The sequence below is a fragment of the Crotalus tigris genome, unplaced genomic scaffold (assembly GCF_016545835.1).
Source record: "Crotalus tigris isolate CLP2741 ecotype Arizona unplaced genomic scaffold, ASM1654583v1 scf7180000020184.803716, whole genome shotgun sequence".
In the NCBI taxonomy this organism is placed as follows: domain Eukaryota; kingdom Metazoa; phylum Chordata; class Lepidosauria; order Squamata; family Viperidae; genus Crotalus; species Crotalus tigris.
Window position 1 is genome coordinate 265524 of NW_024097897.1, and position 26274 is coordinate 291797.

At 41.4% G+C, this 26274-nt stretch overlaps 1 protein-coding gene across 1 annotated transcript in view; it reads right to left on the bottom strand.

Annotated features, from left to right (window-relative positions):
* WNT10A (Wnt family member 10A) overlaps positions 1-24319 on the bottom strand; it is a 62755-nt gene extending 38436 nt beyond the window's left edge. The window contains exons 1-2 of the mRNA XM_039365813.1: positions 23768-24319; positions 3786-4048 (exon numbers count right to left, since the gene is read on the bottom strand). Coding sequence (XP_039221747.1) covers positions 3786-4048; positions 23768-23832 — 328 coding nt within the window. The 5' untranslated portion in view covers positions 23833-24319. The remainder of the gene's footprint in view (positions 1-3785; positions 4049-23767) is intronic.
* Between the last annotated feature and the right edge of the window lie 1955 nt (positions 24320-26274).

The window sequence follows — 26274 nt, forward strand, 5'->3', positions numbered from 1 at the left end:
TATAAATTCCAATTGAATGCTGCAGTGATGTATGGCATCTTCACATCACAGCCAGTCATTCTTCCTAAAAAGTGACAATCGTGGTTTAAATTCAGGGTATGGCTTCTATGTGTGCATGGTAAAGCATAATGGTTTGCTTGAGCCCAAAGGCTGGGAGGTAGGACGAGGCAAGAATTGGAGGTAGACTGCTTATATAAATGGAGAAAAATAAACTGGGTTGGGTTTTTTTTACAGGGATTGTGAAAGTTTGCAGAAAGATTAAAAAGGTTTGTTGATAAGGCTACCTGTGACACCTACTAGCAAGCTTCAAGGGAGGCTTCCCTCAAATGGGAAAACCACTGTTCCAAGCTTTGTGGGGGTCTGAACACTGCAAATAAGAGAAATGTGCCACAACTAAGCACAAAAAAACCCAGGTTAGCTGCCCTATGGAATGATAGCTTGGGATGAGACTGAGGTGGTCCAGGAATGGCATACAAGCCCTGCATGGAAGTCTTCCTGGAAGGGAAAAAGAAGATGAGGCGATCCTTCCTTCCTTCCTTCCTTCCTTCCTTCCTTCCTTCCTTCCTTCCTTCCTTCCTTCCTTCCTTCCTTCCTTCCTTCTTTTGTTTCTTCACCCTCAATAGTTCAGCTGCCCAGGGCTCAATTCCATGAACAGGAAAAATGCTTCTAATGAAAGAAAGATGTAAGTCACAATAAAAAAAACCAGTGGGACAGCACCATTTTTTTTGTCTAAGCATACAAAATTAGGGATTATGTGAACATCTTATGTTTTGCCAAAAAGGCAATGATGCAGAAGAAATTCCAGAAATCCTTCAATGCATCCATGTTGAAACTGCAGAGTGTGCAGACACAACTCTTGTCATGATTTTCAACTGCAAATTATCAGCAAAACAATACTAGGCAGTGCATACCTGGCTGGATCCCTTAAACTAAGGGCACAACAGAAAATTAATTGTTGTTTTGTTTGCAAGCAACACAATTATTTCACATCTACCTTAAATTTTCCCATTACATTAGCCAGAAGCAGATTCCTGGTGTCCAACCAATTCAGTCCATCCAGATAAACCAAGATTGGAAGGAGAAGAACAACAAACTCCTGAGCCTTGAAAGATGGAGGTTTTCTTCATCATATAATTGGAAGAGGAAATGTTGGGGTATAAAAGATCAAAAACAAATGGAAAAATGATGGAGCTAATGGCAGTAGTAAAGGCAAGAATGATTCAAAGGATCTGCCCACTTTAGGTTACTAGGAACAAGACTTGTAAGCAACCCAAATCTTGAGACATACTGAGATGCAAATGACCTCTACAATAAAATAAATAAATAAATGTCTTTTTTCTGTTGATGCCAATAAGAGCTGCTGATGTAGCTATCATTCTCTAATATGCACATATGTATCCAAAGGAGATGGCCTCAGCCAACGGTGTGAGAGGTTTTGTATTCAATCAAGAAGCAGGGAGCTACTTTGTTCCCCAAGAACCACACAATGTGTCTGCAAAGAAGCAACAACTGACACTAAGCACCACAAAGCTAAACCTATAAGAAGTTACATAGAAGCCTTGCTATTCTGTCATGTGGAGATTCCAATTCCTTTTCATCTTAAATTCTCAGGCTATGACAGGGGTAGGTAACCTTGGTTCTTTTATGACTTGTGGACTTCAATTCCCAGAATTCCTGAGCCAGGCATGCTGAGGGAAAAGGGAGAGATTTCCATGCTTAGCCATGCTGGCTCAGGAATTCTGGGAGTTGAAGTCCACAAGTCATAAAAGAGCTGAGGTTGCCTGCCCCTGGGCTATGAATTATATCCTGTAGTAGTGAGTTCCAGCAATTAACAAAGCCGCGTGGAAGGGCATTGTTTCTTCCAATTAGCAGTGAAACATCTTCCATAAAAGTTTTTCATGATAAGCATCTGAAGTGCCTGCCTGTCTACAACAAACTATCTCAATATGTTATTATCCAACTTATCTGACCTGTCTTTCCAACTGGGAAGGAATTTGAAACATCCTGATACCTGAAGAAGAGCTACTGTACTACATTAACTCTCACACACACACCAAATATCTCTGATCAACCTCAGGAAGAGATTATCACATGCACATACATAACAAAATCCCAAAGCTGCCAGAACTCCCCAAAACTGGCAGATTCCCACCTAGTGAGACAATAGGGTTTTAATTTGCAGACAGACTGACTGCTAGACAATTGAGGTGGATCCCAGGGCCAGGAATCCTGAAAAGCACATTGGACTATCTACTAGGCTTTTATGCAATGTTCCAATCCATTCACATTGGCTTTATTTTAAATGTCGACAGATCTTCCCTGAGTTTATATTTCTGTTTTTGTCACAGCAGTAGTAGGATCTGACTGATCTTGGCTGGGTGGTATTGGCAGACTGAGACTGCTTAATATATGGACGGGAAAGCCCCAGGGAATTCCATGGCAGAGGAAAACCTGGGAAACTGGGAAATTATCCCAGAAGAAGGAAATGGGAAATCTTTTCTATACTGTTATCAGGAAAACTATACAGAAAAATTTATGAAGCACCAGGAGCTGTGGTGAACTTGAAGGAGCTTTTACTTTTTCATACAAAATTTAAAATACAGTGATTGGATTCTCACTTAAAAAACAAACCAGAGTTCAATATAAGATGGGCAGCTATATAAATGTGTTCAGTAGCCAAATAAAATTATAATAAACAACAGCCAGCAAGACAAATATTTAGCCTATCATTTCAGCAGATCAAGCTTGCATTGGCTGAAACTTTCATTTCTTCTTATCTGAATTTTTTCTTTACTAAACCTGCTGATCTTTAGAATCTGCTTTTATTTTGGCACCGCCTTATGGTAAATTGTTTATTCTGATGTGGATATTTTCATTATTTTCGTTTTTATTATTTTGAGGTATTTTTAATGGCTTCTTGGTTTTTCCTATTTCCTTAAGTATTTTTTTCTGGAAGGACAGAAATAAATGCACCAAATACAGGTAGTCATCAACTTACGCCCACAATTGAGTCCAATGTTTCTGTTGTTAAGTGAGACATTTGTTAAGTGAATTTTGCCCCATTTTATGACCTTTCCTGCCACAGTTGTTCAGTGAATCATTGCAGTTGTTAAATTAGTAACATGGTTGTTAAGTGGATCTGGCTGCCCTGTTGACTTTGCTCATGAAAAGGTCGCAAAAGCTGGTCACGTGAGCCTCCGGACACCGAGACCATCCTAAATATGAAGTAACTGCCAAGTATCTCAATTTTGATCATGTGATTTCTGGGGATGCTGCAAAGGTCGTAATTGTGAAAAACAGTCACAAGTCACTTTTTTTCAGAGCCATTGTAACTTTGAATGGTCACGAAATGAATTGTTGTAAGTCAAGGACTACCTATATACAATAGGTCAGGGGTCCCCAACCCCCTGGTCCGTGGACCAGTACTGGGCTGCGGCATGCCAGCAACTGGGCCGCACAAGTAAGCAAAGCCCCATCCGCAGGATGCAGGCAGCACACAAAACTACATCCCCTCCAGTCCGCGGAAAAACCTCTCTCCACGTAACCAGTCCCTGGTACCCAAAAGGTTGAGGACCTCTGCAATAGGTCATCTGGGGGGAGCACTGTAACTTAACCCAATTATATCACCTGATCATTCTGAGAAGCTGCTGAATTCTAGAACAAATTCTAACGTCACAACTTCTTGAATGAGTCCGCTGCTTGATCCATAAGCAGCTTAGCCTCTTTCCAAACATTATCAACTTCTGGAGATTTTACAGGGCCTCTGTAGGGAGGCAAATTCTCACCTTTGCTGAAGATGATGCTTTCGTAGGGGATTTTATTCTTGGTCTCCAGACTAGAGCAGTTCCAACGCTGATCACGGAACTGGTGCTGGCACTCATGGATGGCAATCTGGATGCCCTGAATGGCTGATGCCGTCACATCAGGATTCCGTATGCAAACCTCCAACTGCCGCCGTGTCAGACCAGGCAAGTTCATGCAGACAGTGTTTGCATTCAGCACAGGCTCCAGAGGCAGTTTCAGGCCCAGGATTTCATTAGAGAAGGAGCTGGAAAGGAAACAGACCATCAGCAATGTCGCCATCATGTTATAAGAGCACTTTTCTTCTAAACACCTCATCTATCTATGTATCCATCCATCATCCACCCACTCACCCATCCATTCCCAAAGATTTTTTAAAAGGTGAAGATTTTGCCATGATGCCTACAGCTATTATGTTTGCTGGAGCTAACTTTATAAGACGTGAGGGTCACTCACACACTTTTGACATCCTGTCATCATCAAGGCTAGATCATTTCTTTTCCTAATAAAAGATGAAAAGAATAAAAATTCCAGATTCTGTTCCACATATAAACATGTCACCATTGCAGTTATCTTAGACAAGGCAGAAATTAAATTGCCTTCTGCCTCATTATCCTTCTAGCAGTTTTCATCTTGCTTTCTTCAAGAATATTTTCATTTTGGCCTCCTGAGGCCCAACCTGCAGCAGCTTCAATGGCATCAAAAGCAGCAAGAAGGGTAAAGAAGTTGGGTCTTGTGAAGGACCACATCTGGCTGTTCTCTTAGCGGCTGGAATCTCTAACCTGCAAAGTTAGATCCTCTAGCTTTAGAAACAGAGAGACAGCTGGAACATCTGAAGATTAGGGGAGCTTTATCAATCCTTTCGCTCTCTAACTTTGGCCACTGGGAGCTGAAAGGCAAGGAACAGCTGGGAAACAAGCCTTTCTCTCTAAGGTACTAACATCTGGCTGTTGTGGCAGGCATTATTTCTTTTCTTCCATGGCCAAGAGATTCAGAAACAGTGCAGCTGAAGTATCAGGAGGTATTTCCTAACCCTAATTCAAAACATGCTCTTGCACAGCAGAAGATTGCTGTGTCTACTCAGTCTGCTCTCTGTCCAGACACAATGCTGATATAATCAGAGTTGACAGCAGAGCTTACTAGTTCGTAAGTACCCGCAGAGAGAAAGTATGTCATGCATCTCTGCAGCACTGTTTCAGACAGAAATCAGAAATAAATCTATTATACAAATAAGTCTTCTGGCACACAAGTCTTCTATAACTGAATACTGTATAGCACCTGACTTGAACTATTTATTTATTTTATTCAATTTCTCTAGCTGCCCAACTCAACTGATCCTGCACAGCTTGCAATTCTAAAATAGTTAAAGCAATTTCAAACAATAAAAAGAACCACAAAATAAATTACTGTTTTTTCAGTTCTAAAGGTCCATTGATAAGCCTCTATCAGGATCTAAAGGAAAGCTCATGGATTCAATACTACAGTTACTGCAACATTTATATTTCTATTACTTAAATGACAACATGCCACATGTAGTAAAATAAAGTTTACTATACAGAAAGTTATCTTGTATGAAGAATATATTACACTAAACTCTCAATTACTGGACTTTGATTTAGATACAATGAACGTATTCTTCATTCATTTATGTATTCAGTTTCCACACTATTTAAGACAGTGTTTCTCAACCTTGACAATTTTAAGGCATGTGGACTTCAACTTCCAGAATTCCACAGCCAGCATTGCTACCGGTAATGGGTTAAATCATAACACTGATTTAAGAGATTTCTATCGGCTACATCAGGGATATGTGCATTAAATTGATTTATTCAAAATAATTCCTTTATGTCAATAACATAATTACACAAATCATGTAAACTTACACAAATGATGTAAATTTGGATTTAATGGGCATCCCTCCTCTAAAATGGTCTGTTAAATCAAGATTTTTAGCACAATGGCTTAATAAGAGCCAGTCATCTCAATTCACAAAATTCCACATCGCATGGAAACAATGAAAAGCTGGTTTTGGAACAGATTAAATTCAGAACCTGAGAGAAACCTTTCCCAGTCTGCCATTTCTCAACTGCAAACCGTCTTGTTCAGCAATATTTTGCAGAGAAAAAAAACGGGCATCATCATTTGGGACTGGAATCTGTTTGGCGGATGGTGTACTCCCAGGTACTTTCACCTAAAGCAGCATGTCCACTTTTGAAACCTCACTTGAAAAAAAGGGAAGGGAAGGAGAAGAGAAAGGAATGGAAAGGAGACAATCAGAAATGTAAGCCATATGAAGAAGCATTTCAAGAAAATGGGAATGTTCAGCCTTGATAAGACTGTGGGAGAATACAACAGCTTTCTTCAAAAGCTTGAAAGCATGTCACACCAGAAAGTAGTCAAGATGTGTTTTCCCTTGTCCCAGGGAGCAGGACATAGAATGATAAGAGTTTAATTACAGGAAGGCAAATTCCAATTGTAGAGGCCAAACCTTTCATAGTAAATGTGATATGACAGTAGATCTAACTCTTCGGAGAAATGATGGATTTCCCCCCTACTGGAATTGATCAAGTAGAGGCTAGATAACAATCTGATGGGAATGATTTCATTTGCATTCTTGCATAAATGTAAATTTGTACTCAGTGGCTTAAATGGCCTTTTCCATTTGCAATATAAAAGAAAATATATTCTGCCATGGCCCTCTTCTCATGTTAGAACTGATATACTCATGGAAGCCACTAAAAACATGAAAAATATCCTCTGCCTTTAAAAAGCATTATCAAATTATCACACAACTATCAAAAGCGGTGAATGCTCCAACACTGGAAGTTTTTAAGAAGAGACTGGACAGCCATTTGTCTGAAAGGGACTAGATGGCCTCCAAGGTCCCTTCCAACTTTATTATTATTATTAGTGTTGTAGTTTCTGTCTGTCTGCAGAATAGAAAGTCCAATCCATTCTCTTTTTTCTACATATCACCAGATTTCCCACAATCACACCATCTGTAAGTTCATTAGACCAGGTGTACAGAGAAAAAAATCAGACAGACACAGGTTAATAGTCAACAACGCTCTAATTATACAATACAGTGTTCCCTTTGGCAGTTTTAAAAATCGGGAGTTCCAAGCCTGTAATAGCTCAATTTGAGGAGATGTAAAGATGGTTGTAACTCCTTAATATCAGTGCTTCATCAAAAGCAGAGGCATGAAACAGTGTCTCCTCTCCCACAGGATCATAGTTCACCAATTTATTGTATAAACTGCTCTGTCCCTCTAACCACTTCTTTGAAAATGTCTGTCATTCTATATTTGACTATTACAAGCTTTGTATTTTAGCAATGCAACCAGCTATGCATTGCTGCCCAAATGGGGTTTGTTAAGGGGAGGAGGATTTTTATTATTTTTGGGGATGAGGCCAAGTTGCAAATAGAGAGGCAGCAAAGAAAACAAGAGAGATAAAATGCATAGGACTCAACACATAACTAATCTTTATCTATCTGTCTGTCTATCTATCTATCTATCTATCTATCTATCTATCATCTATCTACCTACCTACCTACCTACCTACCTTCCTGCCTACCTATAACACCCATCTCGCTTGCATGACTTTGAACAGTTTGCAAATAAAACCGTAAGATCATATAAAAACCATAGTTAATACAAAGTTTTAAAATGGAATTAAAACAAAGTTAAAAAGAACACTTGAGAAGGTTAACAAGACAAAGGGAGCAGCATCACCCACCAATGACTCTAGACGTTTCATTACCTAGTTTGGTAATGAAATGTCTGCAAGAAACATCCAAGCTGAGACAGCACCAAGGATCTCAGAGTTCAGCCTGAGCTGAAAATATTCTCTCCTTTCGGTCTTACCACTCTTAAACTCCCATGTCAGTTGGCAAAGCCAAGTCTTGACACTCTTCTGAAAGGCCAGGGGAGTAGGGACCTGACTTACCTCCAGGGGCAAAGTGTTCCATAAGGTGGAAGCAATAGTAGAGAAGGCTTTTTTCCTAGACCCTGTCAGTTGAAATTCTTTACTGGCCCAGTTCACAACATACCCTCCTTGCCTGCCTGGTTGGAATGGGTTGATGAAATAGGACGAAACATAACCCAGTCCTATACTATCAAGATGATAACTAACACCTTGAATTGGACCCGTCACCAAGCTGGCATCCAATGCAGCTCCCTTGGCAGAGGTGCTACATGTGCAAGCCTAGAGGTACCCAAAACTGCTTGTGCTACCATATATTAAACCAGCTGCAGATTCTGGATACTCTTCAAGGATCATCCCATGTACATCACACTGAAGTAGTCAATATGAGAAATGTCTACATTTCATGGTTGTGTAAAAGGGAACCTTTAACCAGTGGGGAAGATCCTTAGACCAGATAATTTGCTTTCTATGCAACATGACCTTACCTACTGGCTCAAGTTGGCAGCTGTAATCAACATCTAGTTCCAGAAGTCCTACATCTCACCATCATTTTGGTGGTTATCAGGCTCAACATCAGCATCTTATAACAACTTTGGGTAACTGTGTCTATCACACAGTTCCCTGCATATAAAAGTTTTAGGAACCTACAGTCAATTACTTGGTAACGCACTAAGTCTGCCAACTATTATCCAAAAAGAATATCTCAGTCTGGTGTTTCATTTATTAACAGTTTGAACCATAGAGGCCATCAGCAGATCAATAGTTTCATGACATCACAACATGCAAATACCTGCAATTCACACTGAGATTAAGGACACTAAGCCTATTACATTAAATAGGAATTGCATTAAGGTATCCCCCACTTGGTAAATAAAGATGGTTATGTTATTATTTCTATTCAGGCCATCGACATACCACAGAAATGAGCTAGTAAATATTAATATGATCTGTTGATATTTATGTCTGCAAGATAGCATTGACTCTCAACCTGAAGATTAAAAATGAACATGAACATGCTATATAACTACAGTATGTAGGTTTAATTCTGATGGCTTTCTCTCCAAGCAGGACTTTTTGTTTTACAGGGAAGTTAGGGAATTCTCCAATAGAATTCTCAAGCTATTCAGAAGGGCTACATAGAATGCACTGATAGAATTAAACACGTGGTAGGATCTGTGTTCAGTATCTGGTTACAGATACATAAGAAACCAGAACAACCAAAGAGCTTATGTTTTAGAGAAAATGGATCATGGAAACAATACCATAATATATTACAAGAAAATATACTCCTGCCCAAGCCAATGAGAACAGCATTAGGCTCCCACTTAGCCATGTCCTTGTGATCCAATGGATCACTCTTCAATTTTGCAGACTAGATCAGTCTTCCAAACAAGTACTTTATTGGCCAGGTCCCTCTGTAACTGGCTGCCTCATTAACCTTTGCTAGAGCATCTCTCTGATTTGATGATACAGGAAGCATAACTCCTTCAAGATACAAGACCATAGGACAACAATGGGAAGAGCAACGATCAGCCCCGGAGCCCTTTAATCTCATTCTCAAATCTCATCTTGAAGCTTGCTGAAGCTAGATTTTATAGTAGGATGTGCAATTTATGGTAGACCGATGACTGAAACAGCATGTCAGGGGCCACCCAACAAAAAGGGTTAAGTCTGCATGAAGATTAAAAGACTGAACAGAAGATAAGCTTTAAACGTCAACATGTCTTATTTTAACTTATTCTCAGAAATAACAAATGGAAAACTATCAAAGAGAGATCCAACCTAGAATTAAGGAGAAGTTTCCTGGCAGCAAGAATAATTAATCACTGCAACAGTTTGCCTTCAGAAGTTGTGGGTGATCCAATACTACAGGTTTTTAAGAAATTGGGCAGCCACTTATCTGGAATGATATAGGATCTCCCTTTTGTGCAGGAGGTTGGACTAAAAGATTCCCAGGTCTCTTCCAATTCTTGTTATTCTGAATTCTGTTAGTCTGTTATTCAACTTTTAACACCCACACAGTGAACAATTTCCTTCTCCTCACCCCTGAACTGATTTCCAAATAAAGTAAAAGAAAATGTGACCTTTCCCAACTGTCCATATTCTGATGTGAACAGGAGAAAATGACAGATGTAAGATGATCCTATAGAACAGTGTTTCTCAACCTTGACAATTTTAAGGCATGTGGACTTCAACTCCCAGAATTCCACAGCCAGCATTGCTGGCTGTGGAATTCTGGGAGTTGAAGTCCACATGCCTTAAAATTGTCAAGGTTGAGAAACACTGCTATAGAAGCTTTTTGCTACTGGACAAAAAGTGAACGTATCAAGAGACATTCCTGATTCTTTGATATGTGATATGTTGTAAGCCGCCCAGAGTCGCCTTGCAGTAAGATGAGCCAGCAAACAAATTTAATATGAAACAGGAAATAAATAATACGCAGCTCTTGGGCCATGAGTTCTGCTCTGCATACTTACTTTAGGATATCAGAAATTAATTTCAGTCTACCACATCCTTGGAATCAACAGACAACAAATCATACTTTTATTAACATGGAGAAGATTCTGAAAGTAAGGGGGAAACAAACAGATGTGGACTGTGGTGGGATTCAGCCAGTTTGCATCTCTTCAGCAGGACCGGTAGCTAATTTTTTGTTGCCCAGGCCCAGAATGGACTTCTGGAAGCAGCATCCACACAGAGAACCGGTTGTTCACATATGTCAGTGTTTCCCAGACTTGACAATTTTAAGGCATGTGGACTTCAATTCCCAGAATTCCACAGCCAGCGTTGCTGGCTGTGGAATTCTGGGAGTTGAAGTCCTCATGCCTTAAAATTGTCAAGTTTGGGAAACACTGACATATTTGAATGTGGGAAAGCTTGCAATGGGACAGCAGCCCGTCTAGGACAAATGTGTTGGTAATCTATCAATTGAAAGCATCCTGTTCTCTACTGGTATTCGTGGGGCACACTTCCATCTGGACAATACACAAGACTGACCTTACAATGTAGGACAGAATTCTGTGAAAGTAAATGAAGATTTGGAGAGAGTCAATTTTCCTGAGCTTGGGAAAGAAAAAAAATGAGGGTTATCACTTGAATGTTCTTCCAATGTTTGTGCTATAGCTTTACTCTCCAACTGCGGGGAGCGGGGGGGGGGAGGCTGACATGTCTATATAAAGACAAACTCTTTTTCCTATGTAGACAGTGGGATTTTCATGTGTAATGAGTAATGACTATTTGCTCTGCTCCATAGACTGACTTTGAGTCAGTGTGCATAAGTACTTCTTCAGCAATGACTATGGTTGGGATGAAACAAGGTGGCCAGATGCGCTTTTCATAACTGTATTAAAAAGTCTGTAGTTTGAATAGAAAATAGGGGGGGGACCCATTTTGGCAGGAGTCTTTGCATGACAAGTAAACAGGCTGGACTACTCTCATCCGCACTGGTGCACACATCCAAGCCACTCTTGTGTGCAATACCTGATTTGTGGCCTAACAGGGATCTTACCTGGCAGAACTTTCCTGCATTAGATTAAATCCTTCCATTTAAGTGGCACAGATTCTTCCTGGGCTGGGAAGTAGCATAAGACCTACTTCATGGGGAAGTCAGAACATGATTGTTTGCCATAATACGTTATATCAATCAAATCACTGTGGTTTCTAAAACATGGTTAATATGTGCACCCAGCCAAATGTGATTTATTCAACAAATCATGACTAAACAAGGTACACCTCAATGCAATATATGAATCAGACAAACAGGAGCTGTTTTACTTAAATATTTCTATTTCAGCAATGCATTCCTGGGCTTTGGTTTTCTCCTCCAGCTTGACTTCTAACTCATAGAGTATTCTGACTCTGCGTCTTGGTTAATTCTTTAAGGTCATGCTACTGGGGTTCCATTGTATCTTCTACTTAAAGCCCACTCAGATTGCAGCCCATAGCTCAGCCCTGGAGACAAAAACAACAGAGTTGGCAGCAAGAGAGGTCTCTCTTGCTTGCTTATCAATGTGGTGTGTTCTGTCCTGACATCTCCACTTGTAAGAATAAATTAGACATTGAAGAAGGAGAAGGAGAAGAAGAAGGAAAAGGAGGAGGAGGAGGAGAAGGATAAGGAGGAGGAGGAGGAGGAGGAGGAGGAAGGGATCTTGGAGGTCATCTAGTCCAACCCCCTGCTCAAGCAAGAAATCCTATACCATTTCAGACAAACAGCTATCTAGTCTCTTCTTAAAAATTTCCAGTGTTGGAGCATTCACAGCTTCTGGAGGCAGGTTGTTCCACTGGTTAATTTTTCTAACTATCAGGAAGTTTCTCCTTAGTTCTAGGTTGCTTCTCTCTTTGGTTAGTTTCCATCCGTTGCTTCTTGTCCTGCCTTCAGGTGCTCTGGAGAATAGCTTGACTCCCTCTTCTTTGTGGCAGCCCCTGAGATATTGGAACACTGCTATCACGTCCCCACTAGTCCTTCTCTTCATTTATGTCTAGAGTTCCAAAGTGAAATAGACGTAAAGATTCTGAGTAGAGAAAGGTGTTGTGAATTCTGGAGACACTTTGTTACCTGCAAAGACTCCTCTCTCTAAAGTTATTTGCAGTGTTCTCTTGCCCAGAGTTCCACCAGTTTCAGGCATTCTGTTTCTGTATCTTTCATGCCAATGACTTCCTTGTATAACAGGGCTTCTGCCAAGCTTTATGAGCCATCAGCTGGATAACCAATATATAGGATTTCGCCAGAATCTGCTCCTACATGTACAGTAGTATGAAATAACATGCCGTGGGGTATTTTTGTCCCTGTTTCATTTGATGACTGATTTTTCAACGCTCTCTTGGTTACGTGGATGAAATATTCTCTATGCTGTCGATTTATCAGCTTATCATAGCAGTAATTATCCCATTGTTTAGGAAACATCAAAGCTACAGTAACAGTTTGAGATTGGAAAGTTCAAGTGGTTTAAAAGTTTTTTCAAGATTTATTTTCTTTTACATGCATATAAAACAAGCCTACTGCCACAGTCTAAACTCACCATATACTTAGCTGCTGCAAGATAACTTAAGAGGACCATGGACTGATCGCCCAGAAAAATGAACATTAAAATGGATGCATCTCCAAGGACTATAAACACAATATTACCCACCATATGGCATACAGAAATAGCATACAGTCACAAATCTGCAAAATGCTACCCAATGCACCCAAATAAAATTGCTCAGTTCTCATCATCAAGCATCAGACATCATTTACACAAGATTGCATCCTTGTTAACTAAATACACATATGTAACCAGGTAGGCATTAATGCAAATTAAGACCTTCCTGCATCCATTAGAAGAAAAAGCAACTTCTTCTTACAGAAATTGTGAAAAGGGTAGCCTAACTGGCAATCAGTCCAAACCCTAGCATACCTAAATCATTCATTTATTTCACTAGCCTTTATTTGGACCTAAACAGGGTAAAAAAAATAAGAAGTCTGTATGATATATACACCTCAACACACCTCTGCCTGGGTTCCCATTAATCTCAAACTGCCCAGCCACATTGCAGCCCAACATATTTCTGTCCTTGGTTAATGAATGGGTCAGTATAGTGGGAAAATCCAGAAAATATGATTAATTGAATAATCCACAGTTCAGTTATCTAAACCTGAGAGGGTAATGCAAGACAGCTATAGGAACCAAATCCAGCTCCACAAGCTATAGCTCCTAATTGGTTGTAACTATCTAGCTTTCTGGTCCCATTTATGAAATTCTCTCCATGTTAATGACCCAGGGCAGACAACGTAAACATTGTAATGACATACTGGTGTCTACAATCCCCAAATCAGAAAAGAGCCTTTCCAATTCTGCTATATCTTCAAAATAAGCAGTGGTTCAAACTTCGAAAATCAGCAACATCACCTGTTGGTAGCTGCAACCAGGTCCAAGAACAAAGCATCGCTCCGAAAGGCTGAGCAATTACTTGGTAAAATTATAAAACATATCATTTTTCTATACTAAATGATAGAGTTCAATTATAGACCCAGAATGCTGGGAGTTCGTCCCATATCTGTAAAGCAGGGGTCTTCAAAGTTGGCCCTTTTATGACTTGTGGACTTCAACTCCCAGAAGTCTTCAGCCAGGCATGCTGGTTGAGGAATTCTGGGAGTTGAAGTCCACAAGTCATAAAAGGGCCAACTTTGAAGACCCCTGCTGTAAAGCAACGTTACTCAACCTCAGCAGCTTCAAAATGTGTGGAACTTCAGTTGAAGTTCACATCTTTTAAAGCTGCTGAGGTTGAGATACACTGTCCGGTACATACGATGTAGTGCGAGTAACTCTGGTGCTAACATTTACTTAGCACAAACATAATAAAAATCAGAAAGTAATCTTATCTGCAAAATTATATGAGAATGGTCGAGTGACAATCACTCATATTGGATTCAGACATTGTGACATGCCACTGTCAGGCCTTAATTGAGGAATGGGTCACATATAAAACACACATACACAGTGGGGCAAAAATAAGACTTAAGTATTTGTGTCTGCAGCCTGTACCAGCAAAATTAAAAGCATCTTATGCATGTTTTTATACTGCCTGACATCTAATTGTAACTGGGGCCAAAGCAGCTTTCAAAAAGGTCAATGCATTTGATAACATTATTTTTATAAATCACTTACATTTATAATCTTTTATGTTCATCTAGGCAGCTGACCCCATTTTAATCTAGTAGGTTGGGCAAGCCCTAAAATATTGGTTTATGATTTTATGTGTTAGGCAAGCTAATAACATTGGATTTAATGAAAATGGTTACATCAACTATGGATGCAATATGAACATAGCTATGGCAGACTTTCCAGAAATGCCCATCCTTGGGGCACTCTTGAAATTGGCCCACGCATCTGGTGGAACTTAATGCTATTCCATATATTTCTCAACTAGGTTTTCTTAGGCCTTCTAGAAGGACAGTGATAATACACATATCAGAGTGGGACCCAGAAATAGTCTAGTTGAGATACATATCATTGAAATGATAATTAAGGGAAATCCATACCGTATGTTGTGCCCAATCTAGTGCTTTCTGTACAGTCGCAGAAAACCTGTATAAAGTTACCTAGTTTCTTCGACAGAGGAAGCTACAGTGTGAATGCTTGAGAATCACTCAGTAATTCATCTCTTGCTAATGCAGCACGGCCCCTTCCCACCCAGGAAAAATATGATGAAATTTGTCAAAAGAGGCAGTGTTTATTATCCATTAAACAAAACCTATTATAGTTACCCAGGATGCAGTAATGATGTCCAAAGGAAACTGAGTTAAATTCTGACAGCCTGCTCTAACCAAACAGACATTGTTTAAGGACAAAGAGCAAGTTTTAAGAAATAAGTCTAGATTCCTTTTTTTTTGTTTTACTTACCTTATTTTGTAGATAAACCCAGTTTGACCAGAATGGCTACCTTTCCTTCTACCACCCATAAGAACCCATAAAAGCTGCACCCCTTCTCTGGGGAAGTCAGGGCCTGCCCAATCCATCACCCAATCACCCAATCACAGGACCATCAATTCCCATGTACACTTTTTTCTTCTGAGAAGGCTAAGGAAGAGAGGTCCGAATCTCACAGCACTGGGGAAGTGAACCAAAGGGCTCCAGGAATGGGCATACTCTCTCTGCATGGCCTGCCTTCCTGCTCCTCCCCACTCCATAGAGCTCTACATGAGTTGAAACACGATTTCACCAGGAATGGCCTCAGGTCACGGAGCAGCAGTGGTTGCTGCTGCTTTAATTAATGCAAGTTCCAACGATAATAAATGAAGGAGGGGGAGAGAAAAGCGACTCAGAAGCAGAACTATTAAAACTCCGGCAACTTAGGAAAGATCCCTTATTAACCCTTCCCTCCGCTGGTTTCCAGGCTGACTTTTTTTTTTTTTTTTTTTTTGAGCAAGGAAACGACAAGCAAGAAACAAAGTGCTGGCCACGACTGCAAGTCAAAACAAGGTGTATCTCATTCCTTCTGAGGATAGCTATTCAAACAATTATCTCCCTCCAATTCCCACATCATCAAATTAATTCAATTAATTAAACTACTTACAGTAGCAGACATGTGAATAGCTTCCTCTGCCGACTTTTAACAAACCGTTCCTTTTTTTAAAAAAAATTATCACCTATATTTTACTCAGTGTTTCCCAAACTTGACAATTTTAAGGCATGTGGACTTCAACTCCCAGAATTCCACAGCCAGCGTTGCTGGCTGTGGAATTCTGGGAGTTGAAGTCCTCATGCCTTAAAATTGTCAAGTTTGGGAAACACTGTTTTACACGGAATGAGTGCTGAACTGAATTTTAAGCCTCAATGGGCTTTAATGAAAAGCTTACGTATCTCTGTTAAGATCTTGGCAATTACTCCAGGTGATGTATGCCAAAGAAGTGTTGCATTTCCTAACCAGCTAGGCAGATTTGGTGGGTCCTACTGTAATATAAACTGAGTTTTGAATCTCGTGACTCATTAAGCTACTGCAAAAACTCTACTATAGAGATAGGGGGTAAGATGTTTGATTGGAAAATACAGTCTAGAATAGCTTCTTTGAATCTGTAATGATTATTTTAAGGATGTTCACCAATGACAGACAGAATTAACTTTGCCTGATATGAATCTGTGGCAATATAATCCGTAAGCATGTTTTGATTTCTCCATAGATGCTGACCTCTGCAATGAGGTTCCTACCAGACGGCCCCATCCTGCTAATGTTTTGGAGAACCTTGAAGATCTGAAGATATGTAAACCTAGGTCTTTGACAAGAATGAGTGAAGCTCCATTCTGGACAATTGGCTTTATTTATGTGTTTGTTTGTTTGTTTTATCTCACATTATTTTTATAAATAACTCAAAGTACGGTAAAGAATATACCCAATGCTCCTTCCTCCCCCTATTTTCCCCACAACAATTTTGTGGGTGGTTTGGGCTAAGAGACCATGACAGTCACCCAGCTGGCTTTCATGCCATAGAAAGACTAGAATTGTGTACTATTCTTTTTTTCTATTAACTTCTTTCTGTACATTGTTTTCTCTGCATTTTTCTTTTTTTCTTTTTAATTGCAAGAAATTAATTTTTTTACAATGCTAGAAAGGAATGTCTGTTTCATCCAAATAAAAAAGAACATTCGTTTCATCCAAAGAGAATTGTATGCACGTGCATTTTATGTAGGCATATTTTACATATTGTCAAAACTGAGAACGGGATTTCATGCATTTGCAGAAGTGCAATCGGCTTTAGTCTACTGCATACCCCCCAACCGGTCGTAAGTCGAGGACTAAACCAGTCGTAAGTCGAGGATTAAACTGGTCATAAGTTGAGGACTACCCAACCGGTCGTAAGTCGAGGACTTTCCCTGCCCAGGAGCGCCGCACATGCGTGGTGCCGCCCCCTGCGCCGGCTGAGGCGTAGCTGGCAAGCGGCAGAGACGGAGCAGGCTGACCACCGGCTGGGCCACCAGCTGGCCCAGCCCAAGGGAGGTAAGGCACCCGCCAGAAAAGGGGGAAAACAATGGCGGACAGCCTTGCTTGGCGACCCCCGTGAAATGGTCAATCAACCCCAAATGGGGTCCCGACCCATAGGTTGAGAACCGCTGGTCTACTGCATATAAAATTTGCTAAACTGGGGGATTATCGTGCCTATGACAAAAAGGGGCCCTATTCCTAAAGCTTTGAGTAAGATACTAGCATCTGACAACATGTCCATCTCATCATTTAGAGCAGGCATGTCAAACTGCTGGCCTGCGGGCTGGATGCGTCACTCTGAAACCGCGCCCACCCCATTGCTGGCAATGGGGAAAAAGTCGCAATACATTGCGCAACGTCATGTGACGTCACGAGTTTGACATGCCTGATCTAGAGTGAGCAGACTGATCATGCAGAAGTCTCTCCAAATACAGGTAGTCCTCAACTTACAATCATTCATTTAGTGACCATTTGAAGTTACAGCAGCACTGAAAAAGGGACTTTTTCACACTTAAGACTGTTGCAGCATTCCCGTGGTCATGTGATCAAAATTTGGACGCTTGGCCACTGACTCATATTTACGACAATTGCGGTGTCCCGGAGTCATGCTTTTCTACCTTCTGACAAGCAAAAGTCAATGGGGAAGCCAGATTCACTTAACAACCATGTAACTAACTTAACAACTTAGGCAGTAACTGTGTTACTAACTTAACTGCAATGATTCCCTTAACAACTGTAGCAAGAAAGGGCATAAAATGGGGTAAAACTCCCTCAACAAGTCTCTTAGTAACATAATATTTGGGCTCAATTGTGGTCATAAGTCGAGGACTGCCTGTGCACAGCCAAATCAAAATTTTTATTAGTTTATTTAAAATACAATATAAAATACAAAAACACAAAGGAAAATAAGGGAGGAAAAAGGGGAAGAGAAAAATGTAGGGCAAAGGGGAAAAAAAAGAAAGAAAAAGTGTTGACTTCCGACTCCTTTTAGCGTGGTAGAATAAGAGAACAGCATCAAACCTCAACTTTTTACTTTTACATAATAATGTAAACTAGCCATTTCTATAACAACAAGCCTATCTAATCGGCAAAACCAAAAATCAAAGTTTCATATTTTTTTTCCACTTCAAGCACAAAATCCAAAAGTGGTTTACCATGTAGAAACAAAGTTAATTGTGTCCTTTAATCCAGGGCTCCTCAACCCCCGGTCTGTGGACCGGCACCGGTCCTCGGCAGGCCAGAAACCAGGCTGCACAAAGAAGCGATGCCCCATCCGCGGGATGCAGGCGGCGTGCGAAACCACGTTCCCTCCAGTCTGTGGATAAACCTCTCTCCATGGAACCAGTCCCTGGTGCCCAAAAGGTTGGAGGCTGCTTCTTTAATCAGAGCAGTCAATTTGGCCATCTCTGCGAGGACTACCTGTATACTGGAAGATAGCATAGTGTAAAGTTGCTGTCGCCTCCAATCTGTGTACCCATTGGAGAATGCTGTATAATAACAACAAGCCTTAGCATGAGTTTGCAGCAACTGAATACAATGAAAGGCTGTAACGTATTCAAGAAGAACTGAATAATAAAAAGGAGGAACAATTGCACTGTATATTTAAAAAAATAGCCACATCTTTACAGAAATCCGAGGGAATTAGCTGGGTTAACTTGGAATTAATTTGAGAGAATCTGGATTAAAATCACGAGAAAAAGAAATAACAGCAGTACTCTTACTGGGTGTTCACTACTAACCATCACCCAAGAATAAGATATGGATCATACTTTCCTAAAATAAACTGCAAATTCTCCAAGGTGGCATACAGGAACAATGAAGAAGAGAACTTCAATTATATTGACACTATTAGAAAAGAAACTCTGGATGCATGTTTTAAGAGGAAATTTCTGTCTTTTGTTGTTTATAACTGTCTCTGAGAGTAAAGGAAGGCGCAACGGGATCAACCATCCTTGATCAGATGATGATCAGTACAGATGGGCAAACTGGAAGTTGTGGGAAAGTGATTGCATAGTGCTGGATTTCTTTATATAAAGACAAGGACAGTCAATCTCTGACTGGCCGTCAACTTTCCAATCATCTAGGAAACCATAGGGAGCTATCCACTGATGTCTGGAAGGTGCATGAATGAATGTTTTTCACCTGCTATTTGGGGAGGCTTTGGGAAGGAAACAGAAGCAGAATATCTCTGAACACTCCTTAACACATGCACATCCTCAAACCCATCACTTCCCTCCAGATTTCAGCCACCCAAACTACAGATGAGTATAATCTTATACAGAAAACAGATTTTAACAAATTCGGAACAGTGAGAAATACGATTCCATGGCACATTAATGGGAAAAGAAGCTTTTGAGGGCTGGATTAGAATGTTCTAAAACAGGAAATATGGAAGGGACATTATATAACCGTTCCAACAAGAGCAGGATGGAAGACTGCCCCAAAAAATTCCAATATGGCTATACAAAAAAAATTAGCAAAAAATCATGGAAAACACATACAGAATATCTAATAGGATACATATAGATAGCCCAGAACTAGAAAGATGGCATCAGGGAAGGAGGAAAAATCTCCAGTCAAGCTACAATGTCAACATAGCAGAATGGCTACTGATAACAAAGAAAAAGTAGAACTCCTGTTTTGTCTCAGTCTTCCCTAGAGAAACACCTTCCATCAAGTATCTGTGAAGGCCAGCAGGATTCCCATTCAACCCTGACAGAAATGAAATCAGTGAATATTTGCTGACCTTGGATGAGTTCAGATCTCCAAGCCAAAGGAATTCTGTCTTAGAATCTGAAAAGAAATTTGCTGATCACTTGACCAACCTCTGTTTATGATCTCTGAGAAATCCTGAAGAGTGGAGGACATATCAGATGAACTTGACATTAAAGGTAAATGTTGTTCCTATTGTCAAAACAGGGAGAAAGAATGATCCAGAGAACTATTGGTCACATTGCCAGACAGAGAACTATTATATTTTAATTGGGTAATTTCCTTAGCAGATTGTGGCAATGGGATAGACATAACAACTTCAGCAATACTATCGGACAAAGTATCCCATGTCATTTTGATTAGCAAACTAATTAAGCAGGGGCTAGATGATGTGTCTACAGTTGGCCCGTAAACTATTAACTCAATAATAATTCCTAATTAAAGTGTAGTTAGGTATTGAAGGGGTACCGTGGGTGTTGCTCCTGAATCTTCAATAACTTAGATAAGGAAGAATGTTTATCAAATTTGCCGGGGACAAACTAGGTTGGACAGCTCATATTCCAGAAGACAGACAAAATTCAGAAATGATTTTCATATATTAGAGAATGGGATTGATGTAGCAGATTGGAATTTAATATAAACAAATGCAAAATTATTTAAGAAAAAGAAGTACATACAGCCATAAGACAGGGATATCGGACTTGTTAATAATACGTCTCTAGGAAGTGTAGTTGATGACAAAATGAAAGAAGTATGCTAACAGAAATTTCTAAATCACAAGAAATAATAGTTCTACTATTGGTCAGTTCCCTCCCCCCCTTAAATTGCAGGTATCTTTCTAGAAGATATAAGATAAGAATATCTTATAAGAATATCTTATAAGAATATGAATGTTCTTCCTTTCCTGAACTGAGGAAGAATATGCAGCTCAGGAAGTACGGTGGTCCTCAACGTACGACCACAACTGATTCCGAAATTTCCATGGCTAAGCGAGACAGTTGTTCACTGAGTTTTGCCCCATTTTATGACCTTTCTTGGCACAATCATTAAGTAAATCACTGCAGTTGCTAAGTTAGTAACACGCTGAATCTGGCTTCTCCATTGTCTTTGCTTGGCAGAAGGTCGCAAAAGGAGGTCGCATCACCCCAGGATACTACAGCCCTCATAGATACGAGTTGCCACGGTCTGAATTTTGATCACGTGGCCACAGGGATACTGCAACAGTCCTGAGGGACAACAGTCATTTTTTTCAATGCTGTTGTAACTTCGAACGGTCACCAAACAAGTTGTTGTAAATTGAGGACTACATGTACTCTCTTCCTTCTAAACCAGTGGTTCTCAACCTTTTTAATGCCGCGACCCCCCACCGGTCGTAAGTTAAGGACTACCCAACCGGTCGTAAGTCGAGACTAACCAACCGGTCGTAAGTTGAGGACTTTCCCTGCCCAGGAGCGCCACGCATGCGTGGTGCTGCCCCCTGCGCCAGCCGAAGCGTAGCAGAATGGGACTTTTGGCGGGCTCAGCAGGGCAGAGACAGCCTGGACAATTCCTATTGGCTTTTGAAAGCCAATAGAATTAGACTCTATTCAAGAGAATCTATTCTATTGGCTTTCAAAAGCCAATAGAATAAAAGGGAGTAGCACAGCTAAGGAAAAGGGGGAAAAAATGGCAGACTGCTTTGTTTGGCAACCCCCGTGAAATGGTCATTCGACCCCAAATGGGGTCCCGACCCACAGGTTGAGAACAGCTGTTCTAAACGATTCAAAATTGATGTCTAATTTCTTGTACCCACACTGAGGAACTAGAAAGGCAGTTTACACTGCCTGTTTATGGAAAGAGAAGGGCTCTCCTGATCCAGTCTGAAAATCCATGCCAAATCCAAAATTCACTTGAAGCCCCAAAGTAAATGGGCCCTGCTTAAGAGAGGCATGTCTGCTCTTGGAAGTGCTCAGCTCCTAGCCCTCGAGCAAGGGACTTGCCCTTGGAAGAAATGATTAAGACATTGTGTGTGTGTGTGTGTGTGTGTGTGTGTGTGTGTGTTTTAAAATAAGGCGGCTCTGAACAGCTTAGCTTTGCTTGCAATAATGCAAGCACTGCACATGGCATCTCAAGTCTTTTCCAAACATGATGCTGATTGATTCATTCATAAACTTATCCTCTGCCCATTAAAAAAATAAATAAAATACCTCCAATCCATTGGCTTTTGGGCAACATAAACAACTCCTGCCCGTCCGTTTTGTAAAAATGAGTCACAAAGATGAAAGAAGTTAACTATTAATTTGTATGCAGAATGATACAAACCCCAGGACTCAGACACCCCATTTCTCCATTTGACCCCCAGCTTTCTCCCTAAATTGGAAAGGGTTTTGTGCTCTACCCCAGATACTCTGATATTATTTATTTGTTAAGTTATGGCTGTGTCTTCATCAGGGCTATATTGTGAAGAAACATCATTTGACTCTTGGCCAATTTTGACACATACATATTGGAAGACTGCTCTAAAACACTTCCCAAACATTGAGCGTTCTTTATATTTTTAAATTTCTCCCCATTTCTGTTACCAAATTTCTGAGACTTGATACAAGTGTCGGTCTCTTATTTCCTTTTACAATCCAGTCCACATAACTTTCTTAAAAAAGGGTTACAAAGAAAGCATTACGTATGAGGTTGTGATTCAAGGTTACCTAGTAAGCTTCATGCTATAAATGGACTGTAGACCAGCTCTTCCATTTCCAAATACAAATACTCAAAACTATGTGCCAAAACTCCACTCTAGTAAGGTAACTGGTTTCTGCAGTACTTTGACAAAAAACACATAACACTGGTAGTTGCGTAATACGAATGCCAGCTGAACATCAGGGCTGACAGAAAGATCACACAAACCACAAATTTGGTATCTTTTATTACCTTGTATTATGATAAAATAGGGTAAACCTAGATAAGCTATGGCAAACAATTCAATGTGGGAAACGTACCATGCTCAATGAAGTTAAAACAGTAAGTTTTCAATTAGTTACTATGCTGTATAAAAGATAACACTGATTTGGGGAAGACCATCTCAGGTCCATGACTATCTCAAATGGCTCCAGAGATCAAAAGAATCTTTCAAATTTACCCATTAGAGGATTTTTTTTTTCCTCCTAGCTACAGATAACGATCATCTTTCTCCAAATTTAAGAAGTAAATTGAGCTGTTCCATACAAGGATCAAGCAGGAATCAATCTTTCTACTGTCCTTGACTTTGAGGAGGAAAATATGGTTAACAAGTTAGAACAAAACCACTTGGGAGACTGATTGCTTCGCTTCCTCTAACCCCATTTCTAGAAGATGCCAAGCAAATTCCTAACCCTGGATATTCAGAGATGAACTCCAAAATCGACACTGACAAATGGAGGCTCTCCCCGGACGCTTTCATGTCAAAGCAAATGCCTCTTGGCGAGAATTTCAAGATTACCGATGGGGCGAGAATATGTCTGTAGAAGGAGATGACAGCCTGGATTATAATGTGCTGGGGGGGGGGGGAGCTGGGGTGAAATAATCCTGATGACTAGAGCCACTCGTAAAAAAGACAAATCTGCTTCGACGCTACATTCCTGGGAGAGCTGTAATTACAGAAACAGCTCCCAAGTGACATTGCCTCCAGGCCCTTGGGGGCTTACAAGAGCTGCATTAGTGAGGGATGTGTCATTAATCTCCCTTTAGTACTGTGTATTTGCTGGGCCAGGGGTGGAAGAATTTGAAGAAGGACACTGACTGCCAAGTGCGGCTACCGGGTTAAGGTCTTGCCTACTAACTGAAGAAACAGAATCTGGCCAGAGGGAGGCTGCAAAGGAAATCCAAAATAAAAAGAGGAAGGGGTCTTTCTTACCTTTGGCCCCAGAGGCCGAGGAGAAGCAGGGGGCAGAGCCAAAGAAGCAGCCAGGCTTGTCCCATCCTGGATGTCGGAAGTTCTGTCTCCACCAGCTGGTTCCTCTCCTTTAAGTGCCAGCCCAAATAAGATGGGGCAGTGGGTCGTCTCTCCTTCCCCTTCTACTGTTTGACTCTTGCCTTGTCACTGCAGGCTACTTTTTTGAGGACCTCCTCAACTGCCTCCCAGTGGAGAGTTTTCAGCTTTGGTTTTTCTGTTTATGTCAATTGGGGAGGAGGGGGGGGGGGCTGTTTTAATGTGACCACCGTTCCCAAAGATCTGCAAGTCTAACCTGCGGCGATCACCTCGGGCCTGCCTCCTCTCCTCTCCACCCGTCTCTTCCTTCTTCACCAGGGTGGCTGGTTTGCCAAGAGACGTCGGACGTTACAACCCCTTGCAGAATAGAGCAACAGGCTCCACGAAGCTTCTCGGAACTCCATGCGGACAGGTCCTTCTCCTCCGCCCCCATCTGAGCGCGCTGGGCGCAGAAGGAAGAAAAGGAGGCTGGCAATGATTTCCACCACCACCAAACCCCCCCCCCCGCCCTGCTATCTAAGTACACACCCTCTTTCTTTTGCAACTGGAGAAACCCCCCCCCCCACCCGACTGTGAAAATTACAGCAGGGCTGCAGCAGCTCTTGCTGGGCAGAGCAATCTGTCTGCAGGGGGCAAAGGTGGGGGGTCAGAAGGCACGTGCGGCCTTGGCAGCCCGACCCACGAGGCACCGGGGCTTCAGCCAGAGCAGCAATGCCCGTCCCACCGCGCGGAGCTCCTGGCGGCTGAGATGCCGGAAAGAAAGTGAACGAGGCAACTGGCGGCGGCTGTTTCTCGGACGGGACGGAAGCAAACCCTTTCCACGCGTAGCGTTCAACTACCGAGCCAGCGCCCCAAGCCCGAGTCCCGACACGCCCGTGCAGGGGCCCTCGGGCAGGCAGGCGGGCGAGCAGGCAGGCAGGCAAAGGACGGGTCGGGAAGCGTGTGCCAACCGCACTCCTCAAGACGTGCACATTTGCTTTGCACGCCACAGAAAGAGGCACGGGCGTCCCTTAACGTACTCCAGTGTCTTCAGCCGCAAATCTAAGCAGCGGCGAGGCCGGGCGCGCTCCTCCGTTTTGCAGAGCTGAGGAAGCAACGCTCCGGCTAAGGCGCTCGCCCGAGCAAAGCGCCGCGCTGAAAGGGGCGCTTCAGCCGCGCTCGTCTCTTGGCGCTTTCTTAAAGCCTGTTCGGAGAGACTCGCTCGCTCGTGAGCATGCAGGCCATTTAGCCAAAGCGGTCGCCAAAGTAGATTCTTTCTGCCTTGCAGATGCACGTTTATTAAACATCCGCCGCACTTTTCTGCCTCTGCATGCTACTCTTGTTCTTGTGCTGAGGACAAGCACGCCGGCTACTATTATGAACACCGGCGGCTTATACAGTTCAGGAATCAATTGTGGCTACGCCTTTTTTTCCCAGTGCAATTAATGGCACATAGTGAGCAGCACCTTTCTGTATTTAAGCGGCTAGGCGCATATATATCCAAACAGGTACACAATACAATAGAGGGTCCCTCTTGTTTGATTCCCTTGGACCTAGAGAATTATAGAGATGGAAAAACTGGTTTAAGCCATCAGGTCTAATCCCTCTTCAGCAACTGAAGCAGGAGCTTGGAAGACGCTTAGTCCAAGCTCTTGATCAAACAGGAAACCCTGTACCATTTCAGACAATAACACAGAATAACAGAGCTGGAAGGGATCTTGGAGGTCATCTGGCCCAACTCCCTGCACAAGCAGGAAGGTCTATATACCATTTCAGACAAGTGGCTGTCCAGTCTCTTCCTGAAAACCTCCAGTGATGGGGCACCCACAACAAGATTTGCCTACTTATTCTCTGTTGAAGGATAGAGGATGGCTTTTTGATGGAGAATGTTGCAAAAGATTGGATTAGATTGATTGCTTAATAAGAGGCTTTTACTCTTGGATTTCTCAGTGTGGTACCCAGCATACAGTATCAGTGCACCTGACATTTACTAATTCTTAAAATTATTTTAATTAAGGGAAAAACTAGAAAGCAAGTACAGGTATGTTGCAGAGTCCGGAGCCAGTTTTCAATATCAAAGTGTATCTATTTGCAAGAAAAGTATACACTGTAAACCACAGAGTTTGCGCTAGGTTGCAGCATGTTATTTATAAGGTTTATATTCTGCCATGATTAGGTAGGACTCTCTGTGGTTTACAAGATATAAAAATGACTAAACGTCCATCATAAACAAATTAAAACCACCTAAGCCAATTAAGCCAATTATAAGCAAGCCTTGAAATAATCAAACATAATGGATCAAAACATATGACATCATGTTGAATCCATAGGTAGATCAGTGGCTAATTCCAGATTGTAAATACTCTATGAAAGGGCTCAGTTTTTAGTATTTTCCTAAAAGGGATCAAGGAGGGGTCAGTCTAATTTCTACTGGAAGGCTGTTCCAAAAAGCC